At 48.7% G+C, this 27992-nt stretch overlaps 1 protein-coding gene and 1 long non-coding RNA gene across 3 annotated transcripts in view; one reads left to right on the top strand and one right to left on the bottom strand.

The window, feature by feature from the left end:
• Positions 1-8585, top strand: part of Olfml2b (olfactomedin like 2B) — a 41289-nt gene extending 32704 nt beyond the window's left edge. Inside the window, exons 7-8 of one of the 2 annotated variants that reach the window (XM_028864334.2) lie at positions 5551-5727; positions 6221-8585. In XM_028864334.2, coding sequence (XP_028720167.1) covers positions 5551-5727; positions 6221-6822 — 779 coding nt within the window. In that variant the 3' untranslated portion in view covers positions 6823-8585. The remainder of the gene's footprint in view (positions 1-5550; positions 5728-6220) is intronic. The other variant, XM_028864335.2, reaches the window with a different exon arrangement.
• Positions 693-15612, bottom strand: LOC119089155. Its single transcript, XR_005093005.1, has 3 exons — positions 14986-15612; positions 3578-3681; positions 693-1308 (listed from the first exon to the last, which is right to left on the bottom strand). It is a non-coding gene; the product is annotated as an uncharacterized LOC119089155 (long non-coding RNA).
• Between the last annotated feature and the right edge of the window lie 12380 nt (positions 15613-27992).

The following is a 27992-nucleotide window of genomic DNA, read 5'->3' as shown; positions in this document are numbered from 1 at the left end:
TTAGCCACGTAGCTTGGGACCTTTTCTCAGTTCTGCCTTGTCATCTTGCTTCCTCCGTGTCTGGCTGGCGACCCCCGACTCTGCCCTTCCTCTTCCCAGCATTCTCCTAGTCTGCTTGCCCCAGCTATCCTTCCCGCCTGGCTTCTGGCCAATCAGCATTTTATTTATCAACCAAGCAGAGCAACACATATTCCCAGCATGCAGAAAGACACCCCACAGCATCAAAATGGCAGCTTCAGAAGATTAACATGGCACCAACCCTCTGAGCAAGGGCACCGTGTCACTACATAGGCCCAAGGTCCATCGGGCCATCTCTGGGTGTGGTCCCCACGAGGCTCCCTGGCACAGGCAGCTAGACATGGGTGAGAAGCCTCAGGCTGTCAATCTCAGGGCTGAGTTCACTCTGAGGTGTGTTTTTCGTATGTGTGTTCTTACGTTTGAATGCCTTTGGGTCAGCTGCTGCTCAGTTCCCCAGGCTGTGTGGCAGATTGGCACAGAGATCCTCACACACTCGGCCTGGTGGGCTCATTGTAGTATCTGCTCGCCTCCTAGAAGCAGTTGAGTCAAGACTTCTGAATAGAGAGCGATGGTAAGAAGTAAGAATGGCTTCTTGGGATGGTGGCACATGCCTTTAATCCCAGCACTTGGGAGGCAGAGGCAGGGGGATCTCTGTGAGTTCAAGGCCAGCCTGGTCTACAGAGTGAGACCCAGGACAGCCAGGGCTACATAGAGAAGCCCTGTCTCGGGGCAGAGGAAGAAGAAATAGGGATGGCAATGCTGGAGGACTGAGAGGCTAGGATGGGAACGTGGGGCTTCATGTGGTAGTTAGAGATGGCCAGTCACTAAGGGGTAACGCAGATGTGTGTTGTGGGAAGCAGCTCTTGCTGTCCGGAGTAGGCAGGCTGGAAGGAGGCGGAGGTGGATCAGCAAGGGATCTGGTGTCACGTGCATGAGCCAGGCCAGTGGCGGGCAGATCTAAACCAAGTCTGTGGTGGAGGAGAAGGGCTGGGGAGGGGCTGAGGAGGAGAGGGAATGGATGCAGCTCACAGACCACTTGAGGAAGCGTGTGAGGTGAAGATGTCAGGATCACCCAAGCTTCTGACTCGGTTAGGGGGTATCACACCATGTCAGGAAATACAGGTGGCTTCGGACGTGGACGGGAGCAAGTGAGTACGCTCGTTAATAACCAAGTGTGAGGAAGCAGAAGGACACCCGGGGACAAGTGTCAAGTAGGCCGTTGGATGTGCCATGTTGCAGAACCAGACTGGGCTGTAAGTCTTCAGTAAGAGCTGGTAGCAAATGAAGCACCTGGGAGGGGGAGAGAGGTCCGAGAAGTTACATTTGGGGATGCGGTGGGAACTGTGAGACAGTGGCCTGTACCGCTTCCTGAGATGGGGGTGGGGACGCTGCAGATGGCCCTCCGCGTCTGACCCAAAGAGAGGCGTGGCTAGAAAAGGAGGATGACAATATCCCTGAGGGGCCGTGGCAAGCATGGAAGGCGGCAGGTAGCGAGAGGTCCAGAGCATGTAGGCACGGTAAAGGGGACACCCTGTGGGGTGAAGGAGCACCTCACAGAAGGGCCAGTTATCGAGCTGACAGTGGAGCAGGGGACATACGTTTGCGGCTGTGACATCTAAGATATGACATGCCAGCGGGTGTGTGTACCGAAGGGGGAGGATCCTTCCCTTCGGACCCTGGTATGCTTTGCAGTAAGGGCTGTCTGCCTTGAAGGACTGTGGATGAGCAAGCGGTTTGGACCAGGGAGTGCTCAGTGGATGTGAGTGTCTGCCGCTGTCATCCAGGGTAGCCCTACTCCGGGGAGACCAAGAGTGGCCCAGATAGAGCTCTCCTCCCCGAGGGTCCGTGGATCACCTGCTCTCTCTTGCCTTCTTGCTAAGGCTGATGGTCTGTGCCCATGGTGGGAGCTTTGAAACTATGTTAGTGACTTGGGTCATTGCTGTCACAAATCACCTGATGAGAAGCAAACTTAAGGAAAGAAGCGTTTATTTGGGCTCACATTTGAGGGTGCGATTCCCTCATAGGAAGGTGGGGAGTAATGATGGCCGGATCTTGAGGCACCTGGTCACATTGCATCAGAAGGCACAGGGTGATGGATACTCGTGTTCAGCTCGATTCCACCTTTTGATTTGTCCCAGGACCCCAGCCCGTAGAATGACACCTGCTCACAGTTAAGGTGATCGTCCCATAATCCCTCACAGACTTGCCCAAGGCTTGTCTCCTCCATGTTTCTAAGTCCATTCAAATTGACCATATTAACCATCACAAGACTCGTCCCAGACTCTGAGCATGGTGATATGTCTGGGCCTCGTGGTCTCCTAACTCCCCTGGATCCTGTCTTCAAATGTTCTGAAGCCATGGACGTCAATCCTGCCTTCCTGCATAGACTCATCCACTCTGTAGTGTTTTCTGCACCTCAGTGACATATCGCAATTTGTCACAAGGACCCAGGTACCAGCACTGCACCGCTGCAGGCTGGGACTCCCCTCTTCCTAAGTGTCCGCAGAAGCACGGACACCTCCCCTTGCTCCAGAAACTTACCTCATCTGTATCCGTCCCCACTCCACCAACCCGCCATGAGACTACTGGCTAAAAACAATAGACAGTTATTCTCCAGCAGTTCTGTAGGCTAGAAGTCTCAAGTCAGTTTTATGGGACTAAATCCTTGGTGTCAGAAGTCTAGTTCCTTCCAGGGACTCCAGGGGAGAACCTATGCCTTGTTTTTCCAGAGTCCACTGGCTGCCAGCATTCCGTGGCCCGTGGCCACATCAGTCCAATCACAGTGCCTCCTCCTCTCCCGTAGCCCATTTTCCTGCTTCACTGGTATGTGGACAGCTGTGATGAAATTCAGAACCCACTTAGATAATCCCTGATAATCTCAAGATTCTTGACTCAGTCATACAACGCCCCTTTTTTTTGCCATAGAAGGTCACTTTTCATGAGTCCAAAGGGTTAGAGCCTGGATATCTCTGAGCGCCTGTCTTGGTTTATTTTTTCTGTTGCTGTGACAAATTACTCTAGCTAAAGCAGCTTCATGGAAAGGCGGTTTACTTCAGCTTACAGTTCAAGGTACCTTTTACGGAGGGGAAATCAAGGCAACAAGAGCTCAAAGCAGCTAACCATAACTCATCCACAACCAGGAAGCAGAGAGTAGTGTCTGTATGGTGCTGCACGACCCACAGGGGCAGGTCACCCCACTTCAACACGATCACAATGATTCCCCATCGGCAAGCCCAAAGGCTCGTCTCCCAAAAGATTCCATGCTCTGCCAAGGTGACAGTTAACACTCATGGTCACAGGGCAGTCACTTAGCCTACCCTCTCTTGTCGGGGTGGATTCTCCAGGTGCTTTCGCTGTGCACTATGAAGAAGTTAAGGTTCTGTGCCGTCATGGGGGCAACACAGACATTGGTGTTAGTGGCCGGGCCAAACTGGAGGCCATTGGAGTAGTGATAGTCTGACATTAAGGTCCTGCTACTGAGCACCTCAGGGCTGAGATGGGACCCTATAAGCGTTTTGTTAAATATCCGTATTGGCTTCCAGAGCCATTAGTAACTTACTGTGTAGTGAGAGATGGGCATGGCCGGGACAATCGTGACAGTGACATCTTCCCTCATCCGGTGCTTGTGGGGCTTCAGGGCATGGCTGGTAGAGAACTGGTGTCCTTGTGGAACGTTGTCAAGGAAAGAGGTACATGGAAGTAGTCTGCCTGGGGACGGCACGAGAGGGCTCACCTCAGTGCGGGGGAGTGCGGCTTCTCCACTGGCACTCACAGTCCCGCCTCGCGCCAGGAAATGAGATATTTTCCGTGCGGCTGCTGCCAGGCTCAGCTGGAGACTCCTGTTTTATTGTCTTGAACAAATGAGCTCAGAGCTGAGGGAATGAGGCTGGTGGGTGGTTTCTGTTGTTTGTCAGATGGAGGCAGCTCTCTCCCCACTCTGTCAGAGTCAAACTCGATAAACCCCACTCAGAGCTGCCTCAAGCCAGCCATCTACACCTAACTGTGAGGCCTGCCTGGAAAACACTGCTCAACCCAGTTCTACCCGATGTCTGCCCCAGAGCCAGAGCCAAGGCACGACTGCCCTTTCCCACCCTGCTAGCTAGAGGCCTTGTGTTCCTCCTGCCTCAGACCACTGGAACACAGATTTCATGCAACAGACTGGAACCGTTTGGACATGGTACCACCTGAAACTTCGAGAACCCTGAATCCAAACTATAGGCCTATCTCATTTTTGTCCCAAGTGTCAAGAACCAATCATTCTCATCACTGTTGTTCCCCAGGGCCACTGGTCTCCATGGCAGGTAGGACGGTGTCTGCTGATGCCCGTGGTTAGGGGGGTCTGAGGATGATTCTCTGGTCACCCCCTTTCTCCAGGGCCCACTCATCCAGGGGTAGAAGAGTGCATGCTCTGGTAGTTGCATGTGACCTTTGTCACACTGCATGTGACAATGACCTCAGTGTCATTCAGTCCCATGCTCGGTAATGTCCCATATCAAGCATTTCATATTTTCAGTGTAATCTAGACCAGAGTCCTAAGTCGTTCTAGTGGCCTGTGAAGGCCTTTCCTAGGTACCGGGCCATTCCAAAGAGCTACTTGGAGGAGTATTGCTAAATTCCTACTCTAGTAAGGAAGTCTGGAACTTTAAAGAAGGACCCCACAAGCAAAGCTGATGGGTGCCCTGCCCCTCCAACTCCCCAGCAGGAATTCCAGACAGTCTGTTCCCAGTGGGGACACAGGCCATGGACTTGATAACAGCTCCCTAGGGACGTGAATACCCACCATCCAGTCAGAGCTGCCCCCAGGCTAGTGGGGTACAGCTGTGTGGTCCTGGCTGTGCCTGTCAGAGTCCTTTCTGCTGACACTGTTCTCTGTTCCCAATCCCCACGCTCAAGTGTCAGACCATCTGCTGGCGCCTGGGGTGTGCCAGAGACTTGGTGTCCTGAGTTTGGAGAACACAGGAAAAGCCACAGCCCTTGCTCCCTGGGTGATTATACTCTTGGGGTGGATGTGGAGAGAGGAGAGAGAGAGACATATGGGCATGGTAGAGAAGGTACTTCCTGGCCTGGTGACTAGCCCAGGGTAGAGTGCTTGCCTAGCCTGCATGAAGCCCTGCGTTCAATCCCCGCTAACTAAAACACACGCGCGCACGCGCACACTCACACAGGTGTGTATTGTAATAGAGGTATGTGTGTGGTACTGTGGTAGCACGGATCAGCAGAACAGGACAGAATGGCTTTCTGGGAGATGGCACGGTACCCCAAAATGACTTTGTGTCTTTGCCTATTAAAGAATAGGATCAAAGAGATGGAGGCAGGGTGGCACCACCGTGGCCCCCCTTGACGACTGTGGGCAGCTTTGTGGGGATAGAATGCAGACTACACAGTGGGAATAGGATCAGATGATGCTGGGGTGCCTGGTTACTCCGGACTGCTAAAGGCTGCCAAGAGTTCGGCCGGAGGGGCCGGCAGAAACTTAAGGGGAAGGGCGCCATTAGATCACTCCAGCCCCTCCATGCATCTCTTCTCCACTAGGAAGGTGCAAGGACACCCTCTCCACAATCACGGGGCCCACCACCCAGAACACATACGGACGGAATGAAGGGGCCTGGATGAAGGACCCCCTCGCCAAGGATGACCGGATTTATGTAACCAACTACTACTACGGCAACACGCTGGTGGAGTTCCGAAATCTGGAGAACTTCAAGCAAGGTTTGTGGCTCGGCTCTGATGTGGGGAGTGCCTCCCCAGCCTCATTACCCCTCCTCCTCTGATGATGGCACAGTGAGGGTCCATGAGAAGCAGGACATTCTCTATGGACTGCAAAAGGGCATTTCCTGGGAGGGTGGTCACCTCTTTGACTCTCTCTGTCCTCCCTTCCCCCCCCACTCCCCATGCAGCTCCTGGGATATGGAAGATCTTGAGCCAGGCTAGTAAACACCCTCTCTTCCCCTTAGCCCCCAACAGTTTACAAAATCTCAGTCAGGTAGATGCGTGTGGGACCCTTTGAACACTCAGGGAGGCAGGTGGGATTGCTGTCACTTTCAGGAGGATGCTGGGTAAGAACAGGAAACAATACGTCGTTCGGCACTAGAAAGTGGTAGCGCCAAGACACACCCCCAGCCAGGTGTGCAGACCCTAGTCCATAGCTGGTTCCGTCACAGGCAGTGCCGCCCTGAAGCGTCCCACCTTCTTGCCACCACAGGTCGCTGGAGCAATTCCTACAAGCTTCCATACAGCTGGATCGGCACGGGTCACGTGGTATACAACGGCGCCTTCTACTACAACCGGGCCTTCACCCGAAACATCATCAAGTATGACCTGAAGCAGCGCTACGTAGCTGCCTGGGCCATGCTCCATGACGTGGCTTATGAGGAGGCCACCCCCTGGCGGTGGCAGGGCCACTCGGATGTGGACTTTGCTGTGGATGAGAATGGCCTGTGGCTCATCTACCCGGCTCTGGACGATGAGGGCTTCAGTCAGGAGGTCATTGTCCTGAGCAAGCTCAATGCCGTGGACCTAAGCACACAGAAGGAGACCACGTGGCGCACTGGACTCAGGAGGAATTTCTACGGCAACTGCTTCGTCATCTGCGGGGTGCTATATGCCGTGGACAGCTACAACCAGCGGAACGCCAACATCTCCTACGCCTTCGACACCCACACCAACACGCAGATCGTCCCCAGGCTGCTGTTCGAGAATGAGTATTCCTACACCACCCAGATAGACTACAACCCGAAGGACCGCCTCCTCTATGCCTGGGACAACGGCCACCAGGTCACCTACCACGTCATCTTCGCCTACTGACATGCTTGACCCCTGCAAAGGGAAGTGCAGAGGGGGCCGCTAGCACCTTGTGTGTGTTTGTGTGCATGTCTGTGTGAGAGAGTGTGCAGGTGGGTGTGTGTGGTCTTAAAATATATATTATTTTGTATAATATTACAAATGTAAAATGACAGTTTGGGTCTTATTTTTTTTTAATATGGATTGTAGATCAATCCATACATGTATGTGCTGGTCTCATCCTCCACAATTTATATTTTTGTGCAAACGAACTTCTCCTTTGGACCAGTAACCTACCTTCCTTTCACGCTGTACCCTCCAGCTCCTGAGCGCAAGGTGGAAGCGTTTCTTCCTCTGGGTCTCGCGGCCAGACTGCGCCAGGAGCAGGGGTAAAGGGCTCAAGAAGGAAGTGCTAAGTGGCGGGAAATTTTTTTATGTTATTAGAGAAGTTCTTAAAACTCAGAAAAAAAATGCCTTTTTTTTTTTTTTTTTTTAAATAAAGGAGAAGTTTTAAAATCCTTTCCCAGGTCATTTTTGTTTAGTAGGGATGCATTTAACTGGGTGTCAACTTCCTGCTCCTGAAGGAGACTGGGTCTGGTGCTCCCAGGAAGCGTTCTTTCAGCCTGGCCTGAAATCCCAGGAAGACTGCAAGTTCAAGGCCACCTGGACTAAAGCAGAGTGAATTCCAGACCAGCTTAGGCAACTTACCAAGGCTCTGCCTGAAAAAAAGAGAGTATTCTGTTGCCAAACTGGCCTGTATCAAAGTTGAGGTGTTAAGACACCCCTCTCCCCTCCTTGGCATGGTGGTGGTGTGAGTTTATTCTTCTCTCTTCTCTTCTCCCTTGCCCTCTCCTTTTCATTCCCTGTGTCCCCCTTTCTACCATCTGACAGCCTCATCCTCCTGTCTCATCCTCCCAGCGACTCTGATCAAGCACAAGCCCCACACACAATGCCGTTAACCCAGCCTCTGGCCTGATGTCAGTTACTGTCGAAAATACAATGCCTAGTGTGACCAACCACAGTCTTCCTTAAGAAGTCCTCCCCCCCCCCCACCCATCAGTCAGTCCACCCGACAGTCCCGTCTTCTCTACTCTCCGTAATCCTGTCCACTGCTTCCTACCAAATGTACCCCCAGATAGGACTTTTCTTTTAGAAACGAGGTTCCCTAAGGGGCAAGGAGAATTGCAGCGCCCCCTAGTTCAGACTGAGCCCCACGCAGGTCCTGGGTTCTATCCCCAGCTTAACAAACAGGAGCTACACATGGCAGTGCACACTTGTAATCCCAGCCCCAGGCAAGGGAAAGGCAGAAGGATCAAGAATTCAAGGTCCTCCTCAATGCCACAGCTAGTTCAAAACCAGATTGGGATATATGAGACCTTGCCTTAAAAACAGCAATAACAAATGCTGGCCATTATTGCCATCTAAAGATAAATTCCTTATCTTGACTTCCCAAGCCAGCCCTTCCTTTGAATTTCCTTGATGTTCTTCTGGTCACCTGAGATACAAGCAAAGGCCCTCTTGATTCTCCAGTCTCTGTGAGTCTCCACAAGAGCCACAAGAACATTCTGGAGGACAGTAGGATCTGTCAGACAAATCCTAGCTCCAGTGTGTGTGTGTGTGTGTGTGTGTGTGTGTGTGTGTGTGTGTGTGCTGGCTGGGTGATCTGAAACAAGACGTTGGGATTCTCTGAGTCCTGTTTTCCTCCTCTTAAAAATATCAGTAATGGATCTGTCTTAGAGGGCTGTTTGGAGACATAATAAAACAACTAAAGCCTAAGAAAAAATAAATAAGCACTTAGTAGATTTAGCTTTTATTATGAAAGTAATTTCAAAAAGTAGAAACCAGGGTGTAGCTAAAGTTTTCCTGCCTGGCCCACAGTCAGGACAAATCTCTGTCACCTGCCAGTCCCACAGCTGCTCAGACCCAACCAAGTAAACACAGAGACTTATATTGCTTACAAACTGTATGGCCATGGCAGGCTTCTTGCTAACTGTTCTTATATCTTAAATTAACCCATTTCTATTAATCTATACCTTGCCACATGGCTCGTGGCTTACCAGCATCTTTACATGTTGCTTGTCATGGCAGTGGCTGGCAGTGTCTCTCTGACTCAGCCTTCCACTTCCCAGAATTCTTCTCCTTGTCCCGCCTATACTTCCTCCTGCCTGGCTACTGGCCAATCAGTGTTTTATTTATTAACCAATCAGAGCAACACATTTGACATACAGAACATCCCACAGCATCAGGGTGCTGAGCCGGGCGGTGGTGGCGCACACCTTTAATCCCAGCACTCGGGAGGCAGAGCCAGGTGGATCTCTGTGAGTTCCAGGCCAGCCTGGTCTACAAAGTGAGTTCCAGGGCAGGCTGCAGAACAACACAGAAAAACCCTGTCTCAGAAAAACCAAAACAAACAAACAAAAAACCACCAAGGTGCTGAGAAGCTGGCTTGGTGGGCAAAGTACTTACACAGCAGGAAGACCTGAATTTGTGTCCCCCACATCTACATAAAACAAGGAACATGGTGGTGCACACTGTAATCCTAACGCTGCGGAGTGGAGACAGGCGTCCCAGGAACCCGATGGCCAGCCAGTCAGGCTTAGGTTCAGGGAGAAACCTTGTCTCAGAAAGCAAGGCGGAGAGTGAATGGACTCCTGACATCAATCACACACACACACACACACACACACACACACACACACACACACACGGAGACACATACATACACACAAAGAAACAACACACACAGAGAGACACACACAAACACTCACAGAGAGACACAGACATAAACACACAGAAACAACACACAAACACACAGAGAGACATAGCTACATAGACAGACAGACAGACAGACAGACAGACACACACACACACACACACACACACACACACAGCCACCACAAAGTAGAAAGTATAAGAGTTCCCCATATTCATATGTCCAGGTTGTCATAATCAGAGCATTTTGTTATAATTGCTTTGAATTTCCCTTTCTGCTGATACTCTAAACTGGAGTCAGCTCACCATTTCACACCAGCATTCCGTAAGCATCTCTGACAGGAAGAGATGTTTTTCTATATGACTTCTACTTAACAAGTGTAAGGCATTTATTTGAGATCATTACCACTGACCCACATTTAATTTCCCAGCAGTCTGAGACATCTTATACAGTTGGGGGGGGGGGTTGGACAATTTGTGTCCACACATTGAACTTAGGGTTTCATAGCTTAAGTCTTTCCTCTCCTACAATTTTTTTTTTTTAATTTGGGGCTAATTTTAGATTTCCAGAAAAGTTACGAAATCAGTAGAGATTTCCTGTATAGCATTTACCTAATTTCCCACAACATTAACACTTTACCCAATCCTGGTCTCTGACAAAATTAGGAAGGACTGCAAGCTCCTTGGGCTCAGCTTGGTCAAGCCTTTTTCATGGAGGTGGGTCCCTCCCTGCCTTCTGTTACACAATGGCCTCCTTAAAGAGATGGCTGTTTTCTGTGGGAGTGCCTCTCTCTGCCCGCTCTCTCCCACCATTCAGCTCCTCCTCCCTCCTCTACTTCCCCTTTGAAGATGAAGTTAGGCTGCAGGGATGGCTCAGCCATTAAGAGCAGAGGACCCACGATCAACTCCCAGCACCCACATGCTGGTTCCCAACCACCCATGGCACTGTGGTGCATAGACGCGCGTAGGGGTGAAATACTCATATACATAAAATGCAATAAATAAGTCTAAAACTTCTTCAAAAAATAAAGATGAAGTTAAGTCTAAAGATTCATCAGCTACTTTGGGCAGAGGGCTTCCCAGTGATGCTGTGAACTGGGTGCTCAGCCATGCCTGCTTCTTCTGTTTCCACACTCCTCCTGCTTACCTGCCACCCTGAGATGGTGTCTGCAGACACACCCTCGAAGGTCCATCTCTCTCTTGTGGGCCCTCCCTGACCTGCTACTGACAGATGGACCTGGCTTTGATTGTGTGGAAGGTCACCAGGCCACTATTTATTCTGATCGATATCCCATAATTTATTTGGTGGCTTTATTTGTTTATTTATTGTTCCTGTAGGAGAGCTTGGAGGAGGTCAGTGACCTCTTTGAAAACTCTCAGGTCATAAAAGTTCTGTGGTCACTCAAACAACAACAGCAATATACAGATTCATGTGAGTAATTAATTTGGCGCGCGCACACACACACACACACACACACACACACACATGCACACGCACATGCACACGCACATGCACACGCACACACACACCATATCATATATAGAGAGATATATAGATATAGATATATGTATATGTGTGTATGCATGTATGTATGTATGTGTGTGTGTGTATGTCTATATGGGGAGACTCACTATATACTTCAGGCTGACCTAGAACTTGTGATCTTCCTCCCTCAGCCTCCCAAGTGCTAAGATTTCTTGCTGCACACCATTATGCCTCACTGGCCAATCAATTTTTATAATTAAAACATTAAGTAGCTAGAGAGATGGTTTGGCAGTTAAGAGCACTGGCTGCTCTCTCCCAAGGACCCAGGTTCATTCTTCACCCTCACATGGTGGCTTATAACCATCTCTAACTCCAATTCCAGAGGATCTGATGTCCATTTCTGTACTGCAGGCCATGGGCATGCGTGTGGTATACAGAGATATGTGTAGGCAAAACACCCCTATACATAAAATAAAAAATAAAATTTGAAAAATGTTTAAAAAGAAAAAAATGCAAGACAGAACACTGAACTTGATTTTAGTTTGCTGTCCCAGCCACTACTCCACTTGGGCCTGCTGTGGGCAGGAGTCCTGGAATTGGTGAGGAGGTCACTGTCTCTGGAGAGAATGGGGAGGGGGGATGGAATGAGGAAGAGGGGGAGAGAAGGAGGAAGCCAAGTGCAAGGGTGGGAAAGCTTTGTCTGTCTGTCAGGCTCTGGAGATCTAGGTCTCTGAGACATTTCAGGAGCTTTCCTCAACATTTCTGTGGTCCTCGGAAGAGTTCCCTACAATTTAGTAGGAATGGATGTTCTACCATGTTCTCTTCATGTGACTAACCTCCATTCCAGCTGGCCATCCTGCTTTCCCAAACCAACCCAGAAAAATCTAGTGCTGTCTCCTCTGCCCCTCTGAACGGTCTACTTGGACAGGACCCAAGATGACCTCATACGTGGCCACATCCGGCCCACAGAAAATTCTCACACATTATTTATCCTGACAAAGTCTGGGAGTACAGGCTCATCCCAGCTAAGTAAGTAATCATTACTGAGAAGTAGTCTGTCGGTTCATCTTCCCATCTTAGGGAGCCCAAATGGGTGCCAATTGCTGGTCCACTGTGCCCAGCTCCAAACTACAAGAACATGGATTAAGTGTCCCCAGATGTGTGTTTACCATCATCCCCTCACAGTCTGCATAAAGAGGAGGGATACCCCACCCAGAAAGACAGCAGGACCCAGCACAGCTATTTCCAACGGAATCCTTCAAACATTCTCTTAAAACTTGCCCCAACTCAGAACGCTTTTATGATCTTAATGTCAGTAAAGAGTTTAAAAGTTTCCGGACCCCTCCCTGCTGAGTCCTGGCCATGGATCTGCTCAAGCTTGGGGATCCATCCTCTGGAATGTGAAACGAGCTTGGTTGAAACTCTTGCTTTCAGATCCTATGATACTTCCCCAGTTCCCTGCAGCTAGGACACTTTCCCAGCCGCCGGACCCCCCCCCCCCCCCCGCCATGTCCTATTTTCGTTGACACTTGGGCTGTCTGCAAGGTCTTATCCAAGTGAAGCCATGTCCACTCCCCCAGGCACAGCAAAAAGTAGCCCTAAATATGAGCCCAGTGACGACTGTGCTTGCCTTCCGCCATGCTGTGAACAGGTGGTCCCTGCAAGGATGACTCACCCAGGTGGAGACGTGGCCCATTCTTTCATGTAGGGTTCTTCTCAGCACCAGGTCTAACTTAGAATGTGCATTAGGGATCTGTTGCAGGAAGGAGGAGGTGATGTAGACCACACAATATGAAAAGTCAAACTAGAGTTGTCACGAAGTGGACCCTGACTAACGTCACAGGGCTTCCGGCAGCAAATGTTCAGGCAGCCCTTCTCAAATCCTGTTTTCCTCCGGGCCTTCCTGCCCACAGGCTTTTCATTAATGCTCCACAGGCCAGGCAGGTGATAATGTCGTCATGATGAGACTCAGGGAAATCGAGGCTCAAGGAGGGCAGATTCTGGACATGCTGAGAGGGGATTCCTATAGGAGTCGACAGTCTCTACCCCAGGATCTATTGCATTCACCCCTCACAGTCAGGGCCGGAGGGTGACAGCAGCCTCTTCAGGAAATCCAGAGAAATAGTACCATACCCTGTAGTTTAACTAGTAAAACAACTTGCAGGAAATGAAGTCACTCTGGGTTTCACTGAGCACAGTATTAGTATTAGAAGAGCAGTATTAATCAATTTTATTTTCTGAGGACTATGTATTAGGTAATTTGAAGATGAACTTAGTTCTCCTAACCACAGAGTTCTCTCTGGCTTCCTACCCTAATACCCAGATCCTATTCCCAACATGCTTCATTAACTGCTCCCCAACTCTTATGAAGTCACCAATGGGCACCAATAAACGTCTGGGATTGTGACTTTCTAAGAAGCCAACACAGAACCAATTATTTGCTTTTTGAGGGCATTCTCATATTCTACACAAACTTTTATTAGCCTCATATCTTTAGAAGTCCTTGGTTACAAGCCACAAAAATAGTTTCTTGCTCTCTTCAGCCAAAAGGAATTTATTGGAAAAACACTGAGAAGTTTGCAGTCTCAGAGACAAACGTGGAAAACCAGATCATGGGAAGGACAGAACGGGCAAGCTATGGACAGCAGAACTCTGTGACTTGTCTCCTGAAGTTGGTGCCTTCACAGGAGCCTCTGATTTAGACGCCTACGGCTCCCCATGACTCTATCAGAGATCCAGCCTTCCACGAGAGTGCCTGATTATGAGTTTGGATGCCATCCCTTCTACCTCATACTCAGGGTGGGGTCTGACTGACAGACAGCCCCACCTTCATCATACCACGTTAGGAAGGGGCAGTTCCTCTAGGAAGGGCTGCTGAGCAGGACAAAAAAAAACAAACAAAACAAAACAAAACCAGATGTCCACTATAAACATTATATTTAATAGCAACCTCCACTAATACATTCAAAATCCGCCTCAATTTTCCAAAGTTCATTTCATACGAAGTTCTCTCTTCATATTAGCTGCTGGAAAGCTTAAGGCTCATCGGAAACATGTGGGATTTTTATGGTGTCCACACTGGCCTTGCCTCTGTACCAGGTCTATTTTATGTTTTCAATGTTCCTTTTTCTTTCTAGGTTGCTGTGTTGGAGTGTGTGTGTGTGTGTGTGTGTGTGTGTGTGTGTGTGTGTGTGTTCCTGTACATTTGCATGTGCATATGTGTGCACATGTTTCTGGAGTAAGTCAGAACATAAATGAGAAGATTACCCATGACTCTTCAGGAATGTGTGATGCTGTAGGATGAGGCTTGTCTCTACTGAGGGTTTTCCCATCAGAAGTCTGGAAACCAATGACTACGAAGATGTCCTGGCACAGTGTCCCTAGGGTGCTCAATTTTTAGTGCTTTCCCAGAGTCACTGGATGCAAACAGGTCGTATCAAACTTCTGCTGCATAGTACTCCTGTTTGGGGACCACAGTGTGACGGATTGTAACACAGCCATAACAATAAGACGGTGAACGGGAAAGAACGTAAGAACAAAGGCTAGTTGGCTGAGGCAATGTGGGGCAGGGCCCCACTCCGGGGTTACTTTCCAAGTGACCTCAGCTGAGCTCTCTTTCTGGAGTAGATGGTCTGGCCTGGGAACACCAAGGAAAATCTGGCAGTGCCTGGGGGAGCTAGAGAGCAGCCAAGAGCTGCAAGAGCCAAGAATGGGCCAGAGAACTCTGGTGAACTTCCCAGAGTCCCATGGCAACCGGCTCTTGACTGAAGCAAGGCTGAGGTTGAAGAGAAAGATGCTAGGTCTGCCTACTGCCCTCTAAAGAACCCCAGCTCCACCCTCCGACCTCTGATAAGCTGGCATTTCGCCCATGAGCCTGTGACTGGGAGAGACCTGGGGGTGGTGTGCTCTTCACGTGGGTCCTGGTTGCAGAGGGCAGTCTCCCACCCACTCCGCCCCGCTCACACAGAAGGCAGTTGTCAGAAGGATACAAACAGCAGCCCACCAGTTTCCAGTGAGGAGTGGTAAAGCTCTCCGAGACCAGGACAGGAAATGCAGGATCTGTGTTGATCTTCCGCGTCCCTGGGGCCTCTCAAAGGCTTCCTCTTCTCTTCTCCCTGCCCACTCCTCTTGCACGTGGTCCCACATGGCAGAACAAGGAGCCTCTTCCAGCTCTTTCAGCATGAGTGTTCACAGTTCTGTCCCTGTTTCCGCCTCAAACTCCCTGATTGGTCCAACATCTCTGTTCATGCTAAGCACATGGACTGATCACATTCACCCCTTGCCTAGCTAGCCATGGCTAGGAGAAATCCTTTGTGCATTCCTCTAGGATCACAGAAGGACTCAGTAAATATTAATTCTATTGAGTTGTCAGTACTGGCCTTTTTCTTTAGTTGAAGAGTCGCCGGAAGAGCCCGCAAAGCCTTCTTGGGTCCAGATGGAAAGGGATTCCTGTACCCCAGGGCCGTAGAGTTCAATAGTCGGAGGAGAGGAGGTGTGTTTGGACCACTGGTGAAAATCAATTGTATTTGTTGGGGTTTCCTAGAGAAATATACCTTATGGAATGGGGATTTATTAGAATGGCTTACAGGCTGTGGTCCAGCTAGTCCAGCAATGGCTGTTTAGCAATGAAAGGACCAAGAATCCAGTAGTTGTTCAATCCATGAGGCTCGGTGTCTCAGCTGGTCTTCAGGACACACTGGAATCCCTAAGAAGTAGGCTGTAACGCCAGTGAAGGAATGGACTCTTGTTGTTAAGAATGAGAGCAAGCTGGTAAGAGAGAGCAAGCTTCCTTCTTCCATGTCCTTTACATGGAAGGAGGCTGTCAGTAGACCGTGGCCCAGATTAAAGATGTATCTTCCCACCTCAAAGTTCTGGATTAGAAGTGGGCCTTTCCTCTTCAAGTGATTTAATTAATAATAATAATAATAAAAATCCTTCACAGGTGTGCCCAGCCATTGGTGTTTAGTTAAATTCAGATGTAGCCAAGTTGACAACCAAGAACAGCCATCATAGCACCGCTCCGTGCCTTTCAAAAGACTTCTTTTTGCAAGCTGACTCCTAGGCAGTGCCTCCTAGACCCCTCGGGCACCGACTCTTGTAACAGATCTAAGTTCAAGGAGCCGTCGGAACCCTCTACGACTGCTCAAGAGCACCTTTAGCACTGAGGCAACACACTGAGATCTAAGACCTTGTCTATCAGCCATTTTGACTCTTCCCGGGCACTCCAGGCCTTCGCCCTTGAGGCTCCCTGGCCCCTGAGGGAGCCTGTTTGTTTGCCTTTGCTCAGCTGTCTTTCCTAGGCAACATGGACTGAATTCTCCCCTTTCCTGGAGGCCTATCCAAACGTGACCTCTATTTTCCCCCATGACCCCCCAAACCGGTGTCTTAATATATATCATATCAAGCCACTTCTGGGCCTCTCATTCCCGCATGTTTCCTCCTGAGTGTGAATGTCTCTGGAAAACATTTCTCCTCCCTGTCAGAGCTCAGCAAGGACGGTAGTGGATGGATGTCCTGGTTGCCACCAGAAAGTTCTGGTTCTGGTCAGACAATAGGACCTTTACATTTTCAAAAATAGACTTATTCATTTATTTGTGGGCACACGTGCTATACTATGTGTGTGCTATAATGCACACATGTGGAGATGAGAGGCTAACTTATGGGAGTTCTTTCTTTCCTCCCATCATAAGAGCTGAATCTAGATCCTCAGGCCGGTGTTCCTTTGAGGCACCTCACCCTCTCAATAGCCCCTGTGCCCACCAGGCTCCGGTGGCCTCTGGTTTACTCCACCCTTCCAGCCCTCATCACTGGCTGAGGCATTCTTCTCTGCCTCCATAACACCCTAGTCCCATGCTGACCCCTTCACCTCACAATGGCCACTTCTGTTGTGGAGGGGCTGTTTTCCTCCATGACGCATTTTCAGAACAGAAAGGGCCTTCACGGGGATGCCCTTTTGGTCACAGCATTTCTGCAGGACAGACCATCCCACCCTCTGTGGCCTGCCATGCCCAAGAGAAATGACGCTGGGTGGTAGATACTTTTAGTATCTGGAAACATTTGACGATGGGTTCCCGAGAAGGCCACACGCTTCCCTGAGCGTCTCTCCTGAGCCTCCCAGGAGAACAACTTCAAATGGTGGGGAGCAGAACAGAATGGGGGTATATGTGTCGTGCCTGCATCCTCCCAGCGAGTCTCACTAGTGAAGGTGGGGACTCCCTGCCTGTGCCAAGGCACGCTGGAAGTCAGAGCCTTCTTCCCACCCCAGTGTGACACGGTTGTAGAGGCTTGTCACAGCAGGAGGGTTAGCAGCACAACCCATGATGAAAAGGTCTCTTGATGTTGCACCCCTTCATTGTAAAATCTTCCCTTCAAGAATTTAAGAGCTTGTGTAACTTTCTTTGGTTTTAAGTTTGTTCTTGTTGTTTTTTTCTTTTTCCTTTCCTTTTCTTTTCTTTCTGACTCAGTTTTTTGGATGGTTCTCCCAAGAGAAGTCACTAGGATGTGATATAAGAACCAGATCAGTGCCAAGCTCGGGTTTGAGCTGTTTTTCTGCACCCCGATAAACATACATGGGAGCCGAGGCTGGAGCTATCCCAGCTGCCCCTCAGGCACTGTTCTAGGCTACTCCTGAAGCACAAGCCCTCTCTCTCCGGGAGAGTCCCAAGAGGGAGGGTTTGGCCTCCCAGCTCCAGACATGGAGTCCTCTCTCAGGGGCAGGAGGAGGAGGGAGGGGAATAAGGGCATTACTGGCTCTTACTCTTTCCCTCAAGAACCAATCTGACCAGTAGCTGCATGCTAAGCCTCCTCCCAGGAAGCCTTCCAAACCCCAGGAGCCCAAAGCTGGGGAGGGTTTGCTCACCTACCGTGCTTGTTGCTTCTGAGTGTGATTTCAAGCAGGACGCCCGCCTCAGAAGCCCAATGTCCAGGAGCCATGGGTCTGGAGGAGAGCAAGCAGTCAGCGTGTCTCCGTCCTGGATTCAGACCCCAAGCCCTGGATGCTTGCTGAGTCGGATGAGCACGTGCATGCACCTGGTAAAGACCTAGTCCTGACTCCTGCCACTTCAGCTGGGAATGCAGCTGCCTGGGGCAGCAGGAGGCCGGGTGACCTAACAAAGTGGCTCACTCTTCTCTCTCTCAATTTCTCTGTCCTCCAGCTGCTCCGGGCTTCTCCTGGGTCAGCCGCTGTCCTCTCTCACCTGCCCCTCACACCGACCAGAGCCTCCTCTCTCCCCTCTGTTTATATCATTTCCAGTCAGCTCCTCTGAGGCCAGAGCCAGGAGCAGAATCTCACCTTCCTTCTCTCTCTCTCCTGCCCCCACCCCCCGTGCCTGCTCTGTTTTTTCTTCTCTCCTTCTCCTGGTCCTATTCACTCTCCTCCCAAGAACATGCCATTTCACAGAAAGTTCCATTTGCAGCCGTGTTATTTTCATGTTTCCCGTTCTAACACCAGAGAGGAATGTCTGACGTCATCTCCACGAGAGAATCCAATAGCCCTCTGCACCACTGACTCTCTCCTTTCCTTTCTTTACTAGACATTTGCTCAGTCCTGACTCTAATTATTTAAACTCCACGTTCTCTGTGTGTCCCTGGAACCTGGCTCTGCCCGCAGTGTCTTGCATTGTGTTGCTTCACAAACATCAGATGTAGGTCTCAAAAGACGGAACTCATTGCTTCGCAGACTCTTCCACACATTAGAGTCATCTGGGGAAATGTAACATTCCTATGCTCACACCTTATGTCAATTAAGTCAGAATGTCTGGGGGTGGGAGCCAGCCTCCAGCAGACTCTCAGTGATTCTAACAGATCGAGAAGATTGGGAACCACCAATCTGTAGAGAATTGTGCTGCAGGGAGTGAGAGCCTGTAGCCAACTGAACATACTCTACAGAGCTTGGGGGAACTGTGAAGAGAGAGAGAGAGGAGGACGACCCAGGACCCTTCCAGATACACCTGAGCTCTCGCAGCCTATATCTCAGAGAGGGCTGATCACCAGCCAAGAGACATCTTCCTTCCTCAGCAAAGGGTGTGGTTTCAAGCAGGACGCCGCCTCAGAAGCCCAATGTCCAGGAGCCATGGGTCTGGAGGAGAGCAAGCAGTCAGCGTGTCTCCATCCTGGATTCAGACCCCAAGCCCTGGATGCTTGCTGACTCGGCTGAGCATGTGCATGCACCTGGTAAAGACCTAGTCCTGACTCCTGCCACTTCAGCTGGGAATGCAGCTGCCTGGGGAAGCAGGAGGCCGCGTGACCCAACAAAGGATTGGAAACAAATGCTCACGATGACCCCGTGGACTTTCAAAATGGCAGTCACAAAAAGAAAGGATGGAAAGTGCAGGAGGTTGACCGGTGGCAGAGCCCGGATGTCCTTAGCTCCAGCGGCTTGGACAAGCATCATCACTGAGGGCTCTCAGACACCTGCGTGCATCCTTCTAGGGGGCTCATTTAAACAGATTCCTAGGCCCAGCCAGCCTCAGGTTCTGTCTTGGTTACTTTTTCTATTGCTGTGATAGGATACCACGACAAAGGTAAAGGTGGTGTTTAACTTGGGGCTTTACAGTTTCAGAGACAGTCCATGACCGTCATGGAGGGGAGTGTTACAGGAGGCAGGCAGGCATGGTACTGGAGCAGTATCTAAGCGCTCACGTCTCAAGACACAGTCACGAGGGAGAGAGAACTGACTGCAAATGGCCTTGTGGGCTTTTGAAACCTCAAAGCCTGCCCCCAGTGACACACTTCCTCCAACAAGGCCACCCCCAGTGACACACTTCCTCCAACAAAGCCACACCTCCTAATCCTTCCCAAAAAGTTCCACCATCTGGGGACCAAATATTCAAATATATGAGCCTATAGGGGCCATTCTCATTCAAACCACCACAGGGTCTGACTCAGTAGGTTTGGCTTAGAATCACAGAAGTTGCCTTTCTAGCAAGTTCTCAGGGGCTGCAGCACTCTCGGGGCTATAGTTGCAGACCATCTTCTAACTCGCCAGACTGAAGGCTGAGGGAAAAGGCAGCAGGAGGAAATGAGAAGAGCAAGGGAAAGCTAAGGATGGCCCCTCTGTTGAGGGAAGGCTGGGCTCTGTCCTGTGTGAGTGCTGGGTCTCATGCATTCTACACTGTTAGTGCTCTGTGACTATTAGCATGTGGCGACATGTAAGCACATGTGACAAGTGCCAGTTTATCGCATATTCTTCTGGAAAGACAATGCATGCCTTGGCTTTGTAAAGACACAACAACACAATTCAAAATAGTAGTTTAACATGCCCCAAACCCTATTTCCAGAGCACACTGCCCCCACAGCACACCTGGACCCAACACCATGGCTGAGACCGTGAGAGGGTTCCTGCCTGTCTGAACATCACTGTCTTACAGGAATGGCAGGTATTTAACAAGTATCAACTTCAGAGGTGATGAGAAGGGAAAAAAAAATCTAGTTTCTGTGAGTTCAGTTCTCCTGCTGGGTGGCTCCTGTTCTGCTGGCCTGAACCAGATTGTGGCTCCTGGGGAGAGAAATTAGCCGCAAGTGTGCTGCCAGTTTCGGTATGGTAGGCTTCTAGAAGAGCTCACCGGGATGGTGACCCACAGAGCCATCAAAGGTTTCACTGCTCCAGGCTCCTTCCTGCCCAGGCTGTTTAAATTAAGAGGACTTCCCAGTTCCTCCCAGCTGGTGGTTTGATGGAGAGGGCCTGGCTGGTTGTATGGGTGGGGGTGGGGGGTGGGCTGTTGGATTTTGTCTTCTAAGAGACTGCCAGACTCAATGGGGCAATGTGCTGGTCTGATGTGAAAAATGTTGCTTAGCAGAGGGGAATTCCAGTAACTTGAAACCAGAGGCAATGTGGTAAACACACCATTTATATCCTGGGAGCAGGAGTCAAGAGAGAGAGTGAACTCTGTGGCTATGGTAAGACCCTGGACAGTGAGCCTCCCACTCCCAGATCTCTCCTGGGATCAACTTGTGTCTAACTTTATTCTTTTAGGCTGACCAGCAACTTTTGGAAGTTGTCTTTTGTTCTGTGGGAACAGAGGGTGACCACATGGAACCAGGGAAGAGGCACTGTTTAAATATCATCACGAGAAAGAATATTGTCTGGTCTCTCCGCAGTTTCCCACAGCCCAATGCTAGATGCTCGAGCTTGATGCAGCACTTAGAAGATCTGTGGTTAAAGGTTCACATTCCAAGGCCATTTCTTCTATCCCACTGTCTGTGAGGAAATGGCCAAGAATCCCACCAGCTCCACTGGTGCTCAGACAATGGGGATGGCCACAGAGACTTGAGAGGTCAGGCTGGACACGTAGGAAATGGACGTCAGAGATGGCTTCCAAAGCTCTGAGTTCTTCCTGGATACTTAGTTAACTGTTTACAGAATTATGGGTTATGCCTGTTAACAACTGGAGATAGCACTTTTTTAAAATTAGTCTTACAAGGCTCTTCATCTAGGAGAGCATAGATTTCAGGAAAGTCTTGAAAGCAGTTAATGTCATAAAATGGTCCATTTATTACTATAGTATGTTCACTTACTGTAAGATATATCCTTCAGTGCTGGACTAATGTATTGATTAGTAATCTTTCACCATCTCATGGTCTGACATCCTCATGAAGAGTTAATTCTGTGAGGAAAACTTCAGGCAGGGAAAAGTTGGGATCAGAAGAGCAGGCAGTGGATGCATCCCGGGAATAGGGTTACATGTTACGTCCCACTGGGTAACTCGTACAGATGGAGACCACAGAGGCCAACGTCCAGGGAAGGCAGTGAAACAGCCGTTCTCCATGCAGCCAGCATTGAGTGTGTGTCTTCTAAGGGAATGAGTCCCTCATGGCAACCTCCTCAGCACCGTTGGACCCTTGCCTTAGTGATGTTCCCCTTTCCTGAACATGCCTCACCACCTTGGCTGCACATGTTGAGTATGTTTTGTTCTTTCTCCTTTGTCACCCGTTGTCCTCCTTTATGGATGGCCTCAAAGGGTGAATGGCAATGTAGGAGGTTGTGGCTTTATAATCATCAGACTTAATGTCAACTCCCAGCTTCACTATATGTACTAGTGAGATCCTGGGTGAGATAATCCCTTCTGTTTCTTCATCTGTGATGTGTGTGGATAATGATGTCTATGGTTAGGCTGATTTAAAACTCTTTGATGTTTATTTTTAGTATATATGTTTTCCCTTCATGTATGTGTGTGTGCATTAGATCCCCTGGAACTGAAATTAGATAGTTGTGATTTGCTATGTAGGTGCTAGGAATAGAACCCTGGTCCTCCGGAAGAAGACACAGTGCTCTTAACCACTGAGCCATCTCTCCAGCCCAACTAAGACTGCTCTAAAGCTTAAATGAGTAATGCTTGTAATGCCTAACACAATGTCTGGCAGAAAGTTACATCGTCAATAAACAAGAGCTATTTATTACCATTAACTGAACTAAGGGAGGACTGTCTTCTAATGTTTGTGTAGATCATATCATATCAATGTGACGCAATGAAATATGTTATAGATTTTGTGGTAAGCAGAACACTGCATCTGAATCTCTATCCAAAGAGGAACAGTCAGAGAAATTGCAGGGTTCCAACAGGAGAGTCCTCTATTTAAGACACCATATATTGTGTAACCAAGTGTTATTTGTGGTTGTCCTTCAAGACTCAAAAACTGGCGTGACCTACATCCCACATGGAATGGGAAGTCCCAGGGGACGACCCTGTAAGAATTTGATGGGGACAGTGGCTTGCGTGGAGGGAACGAGGTTTTGTTGTTGTTGTTTCTACTGGCTTGTCTTGCTGACCTGTCAGCATGCTTTCTTGCCGTTAGTTGTGCCACGCCGAACCTGCCCTTATTCCCACTCTCTGCAGAACAACCGGGGTAGAAAGCCACACACCTGCTTTGATCGAAGGGTTCAGAAAAGGAAGAGGATCGAGGTTTCATCATCACAGCTCATCAGAGTCCCTTGGCTCTTCTGCCACCAGAGCCCCTCCTTGTGAGGTTACTTCCTGGAGGACCCCATCTCCAGCCATGTCACCTGGTCCCGATTCTTTTCTGCTGTTCATTTCTTTCCTAATCTTAGCTAACCTTCTCTGCAGAAGGGATCTGAGATGTCATTCTAGATGAGGTTTCCAGGGTCTTTTAAAGTCTCTTAAGGTATGTTCTGAAATGGATGCTACTTTGTCTTTGCTACAGTTTGAATCCTGAACTTCCTTCAAAGGTTAGGTGTTGAAGGTATAGTTACCAGCCTGTGGTGCTACTGGGAGTTGATAGAAACTTGAGGAGGTGGAGTCTAGTAGGAGAAAGTTAGGTCACTGAGTGTGTGTGTGTGTGTGTGTGTGTGTGTGTGTGTGTGTGCGTGCGCACGCGCGCGTCCTTGAAGGGGATAGTAGAGCTCAGTCTCTTGCTCAGTTTCTCATTGCTTCCTGGCTGCCATGAGATAAACAATCTCTTCTGTCATGGGCTGCTACTACAGACCCAACAGCAAAAGTGCCAACTGTGTGCTGAACCCATGAGCCAAAATACCTCTTTCCTGGTGGCATTTTCTCAGGCATTTTATTACAGAAGCATAAACTTGACTAACCTAACCTATCAGAGAATCCTGATGTTATTCTCTCTATATATTTGTGTATCTGGCTCCAAACTGACCTTACATGAGTTCTGTCAGGGCAAGAACCTACACCAGTTCTATGCCTCAGAAGGTAAAAGTAGTTAATAATCAGTCTCGAAGCTAAATGGCCTACGTCCAAATAGTGGCTCCACCACTTAACTATCTAACTCTCTTAGGAAACATGCTGCTGAGGGCTGAAATACGATAACGAACCTGAAGCAGTCAGGCCCAGTAAAGGCCTGCATTAAATTGCTGTCCATCTGCAGTGACTGGCTTCATTCACTGTGGCAGTGGCATCCCAAGCTGGGAAAGGGCTTTTGGTAAAGACTGGATCTGTACTTGAGTAACCCGGATGATGCAGAAGGTTCAAGTACAGGTTTTAGATGATTCTATTCCCTGATGTGATTGCAGTTCAAATGTCCGGACACAATAAAGGAAAATCTTATTTGGCCCATTCTGGGAAGACAGTAGAAAGGAGCTTGGTGCTTCTTCTAAACACACAGAAACCACAAAACCTCGTTAGGCTTCCGTTCCCATTGCTGACCACTTAATATTGAGACAGACAATGCAAGTTTTAAAACTCTTTATTTGGATTTTAGAGAAAGAACAGGTATTGCATTATAAAGACTGGAGAGTACGAAATAGTCTGTTGCCATTATTTATTGTAAACGAACATAATTAAAGGAGAGAACAATACATCTTTCCTGCATTTCTTAAACACACAGTGATTCATGATCTCATGTAGCCCAGTTTGACCTTGAACTCTTGATCTTCCCACCTCTACCTCCCAAGTGCTAGGATTCTAAAGCATACTCCACCATGCCTGGTTTATGTGGTACTGGTGAAGGAACTCATGGCTTCAGGTATTCTAAGCAAGGACTCTTTCATCTGAGCTACATACCCATCTCCCACACATTCTTACATGACCAGGGATACCATGCTACTGGCCTTAGCTGAACCTTATTACCACAGTGAGGCGGGGTGGGGGGTGGGGGGAGAAATCTAAAATCTCAGAGACGTGCCTCATAGCTTTCATCATCTCCTGAATCCTGGCCACTGCTCAGAAGCTAGAGTTGAGAATTAAGACAGTTCGATCGATACACACTTGCTGTGGAGTCAGTCTGCTAGGCCAGTCTGGGGTTAGCATGCTGGGGACAAGCCACACTTCCTGGCTTATTTAACCAGTCACCAAGTTGACTGAGGACAAAGAGCACACCAGTGTGGTATCTGTTGACCTTGACAAATGACTTATTTACTCCTTAGTTCTTGAGCCCAATACAAGGAAATCTTTTCATGCAGTAAATCTGCAATGCTTAAAGTTAGTGGAACACAGGGTCATTTTGTGACACTGGCTAGCTATGACATGACTTGGTATATTCCCTAATCACACAGGCTTATCATTCTTTTTTTTTTTTCATAGATTCTATACGTACCTGACAGATATTAATCATTGCTGAAAGTTCTAGTAATATCCAAAATAAACTATGTTTTAAGCTTAGTTATTAAAAATATAAGCTAATAGAATACTAACAGAATTTTCTTAGGCAGGATAAAACTGTATTTCTTCTATGTGCATAGTTTCTTTTGGACTCTGGTGATATCTTCATAGGTAGTTAATTAAAAAATCACCCATAATTCCTGTAGTGGAACGGGGAAGAATGTCTCTCTCCAAGTGCTATTAGGGTGGGAAAGACAATCTCTTCATTTCATTATCTTCCTTCTAGGCTTTTTTTTTTTTTTTTGGTTAAAATTATGACATATTATGTTCATATTAGCAGGAAAAAAATTATTACTTGTGTAAGTTAAAATGGCCTACAACTGATGAAAAGAACATGTGGGTGAAGAATATGGAGTCCGTAAGGTGGCAATAAGCTTCTACCAATTATGGCAATGTGCAGAGTGCTTGGGAGGTTGATCACTGTGATGGAGCTACAGCAGGAGACTGTCTCACTTGGACATTCAGGTCTGTGTACCTGCTGAAGGAAGCAGTCAGGCCCTCAGGCTGAGGTGGGAAGATGCTGTCATATGTAGGCACTTCCAAGAGTTTAGACTAAAGGAGGGCTATGGGATCAGACCCTGACTCTCTAGGTCAAGGGCGTTCACGTAGCTGCATCTATGGAAGCAGAAGGTGGACTAGAAGTTTTCAGAGTGGAAGGAAGTTAAGCAATCCCCAGTTTTGTTCCTGTAGTACATTTCTGTCATCTTTCATAGGAAACCGGCAAGACTGAAATACAGTCTCACAGTTGTGAAATAGCGGGAGTTCTCCCGGGTCAAACGTTCTGGCCACAGCAGCCATGTCTGATAGCATCTTGCTACTGTGACTACCGGGGAATATCTGTCCAGGACAGAGGTTTGGGCCGACAAGATTGAACCAGGACAGTGTCTCTTTAAACATGAGAGAAAAGTCAGTTTGAATCCCAAGTTCCTTCTCTGTTTGTAAGCAACAGTTTTTTTGGGAAATTTTAGGAATGAATCACTTGATGTTGTCACTTTCAAGTACATACTTGTCTGCTTCATTATTAGTGTGTGTGTGTGTGTGTGTGTGTGTGTGAATGCCATGTGTGCGCAGATGCCTATGGAGACCAGAAGAAGGCATTTGATCTCCAGGAGCTGGAGTTAGGAACAGGCAGTCTATGAGCCATGAGCTGTGATCCGGGTGCTGGGAATGGAACTTGGAACCTCTGGAAAAGCAGCAACAAGTCTCAACAACTGAGCCATCTCACCAGCCCAGGGTCTACTTCTTACTAACACAAAAGGCAAAAAGGTGCCAGCTTTATGCTACTTCATCGGGAAGAAATTAGAAGATGCTATGAACCTGTAACCATGGGGCTTTGCATTTTAAAAAACAGACTCTACCCACTAGCCCATGGTGAAGGCGCTGTACTAACGCATGGTAAGAAGGACATCTGTCTCACAGGCATCTTTCTCATTGCCTCCTAACAGAAAGCGGGCTCACATTACACTCTAGGGGAGCTGTTTTAGGAGCTAACCTCGGGGAGCGGCAGTTAGGACCCAGTAGTTAACAGGAGGAAACATCCGCTTGCTTCCACTGAATTTAAAAGCTGGGGACTTGCAAAGAGATGAAAGGCCACCCTGCCAGCCTCCATCATCACTTTCCGACATCACAGTACCGACAGCCTAGGCACAAAGCCGTCTACTAACAGGTGGAGTGCTTCCTTTGGGAATGTAGCTAAATAAAACAGCAGATTTACTCATTTTTATTTTTTGTGTGGATCAGTGTTTTGCCTGCACATGTGAGTGTACACCATGCATGTGTATCTAGTGCCTATAGAGGTAGGAAGAGGCATAGGATCCCCTTGGAACTGGAGTTACAGATGGCTGTGAACTGAACCTGGGTCTTCTGGAAGGGCAAGAAGTGCTGTTAACCACTGAGCCATTTCTCTAGCTCAAATTTATTTACTTTTTTCATAATCTTGCAAAAAAATCACATTTCAGAACTTAATAAATTAAAAATATATATTATGTCGCAGATAGCTCCTATCTATATTTCCAGGCTATATACCCCAAAAGGCAATCTCACCAAAATAGAAACTGAAACCTGAATGTCTGCTTAATTTGCTCCCATTACAGCAGCTTTCCCTTTCCAATGGGCCTGTGCTGCACGCAAACATTAAGATAAAAACTACTGTACCCACAGATGATAGCTCTCTCAGCAATTTAAACAGCAGGATCCGTCTGGGTATCCGTCAAGTGCCTTTCCCTTGTTTCCTGAAACTACCCGAGGAGGATCCCATTCCTCACCCCACAAGGTGGACTTACGAGAGGGAAGGACAAGACCTGGAGGGCTAGCAAGGGCAGAGTTGGCAAGGCTCCAGACTACAAGGAACAGCCCTTCCCAGCTCCTGGGCTCCCTGCCCTGCACTGTGGCCACCTTAACATCTGCCTGCTCTTTGGCTGTAACTTCCTCCCAACCATCATGCCCAATGTCACCTGCAGGAGAGGCGTGACTCTACTGAGGCCTGTGGTCTGAGGAATTGGTAGAATGAACACGACAGAGCGATGATGCCAAAGACAAGAGTCCCCGGATGACTTCTTCTTGTGCGGCGCAGCGAGAGGGAGAGGTACCAGTGGAGTCACTGCAGACACTATCGGTGTCTTCCGGCGATCAGCAGCAGGGATGACTATGCTGCTGAGGCCTACAGCCACGGCCACACCCTCTCGCTGGCCACTTCCCACGCAGAGAGGAACAGGGCCACAAGGTATCCCACTTTCCTCACAAATGGATACCCCTAAAAGTATTCCATGCATTTGCTATCTATTCCTTGGCACCCATTAGAAGACCAGTCCCCAGGGAAAACAGGTCTGAAAATCACCCAAGAGCCGATCAGGATGGACTGTGGCATTGAATTCCAGCAGTTTGCACTGTGGGAAAAGAGAAGGCTGCGCTATTGGAACTCCAGA

The sequence above is a fragment of the Peromyscus leucopus genome, chromosome 15 (genome assembly GCF_004664715.2).
Source record: "Peromyscus leucopus breed LL Stock chromosome 15, UCI_PerLeu_2.1, whole genome shotgun sequence".
Taxonomy (NCBI): Eukaryota; Metazoa; Chordata; class Mammalia; order Rodentia; family Cricetidae; genus Peromyscus; species Peromyscus leucopus.
The sequence above is the reverse complement of the archived record's forward strand: the minus strand, read 5'-3'. Positions and strand labels throughout refer to the sequence as shown.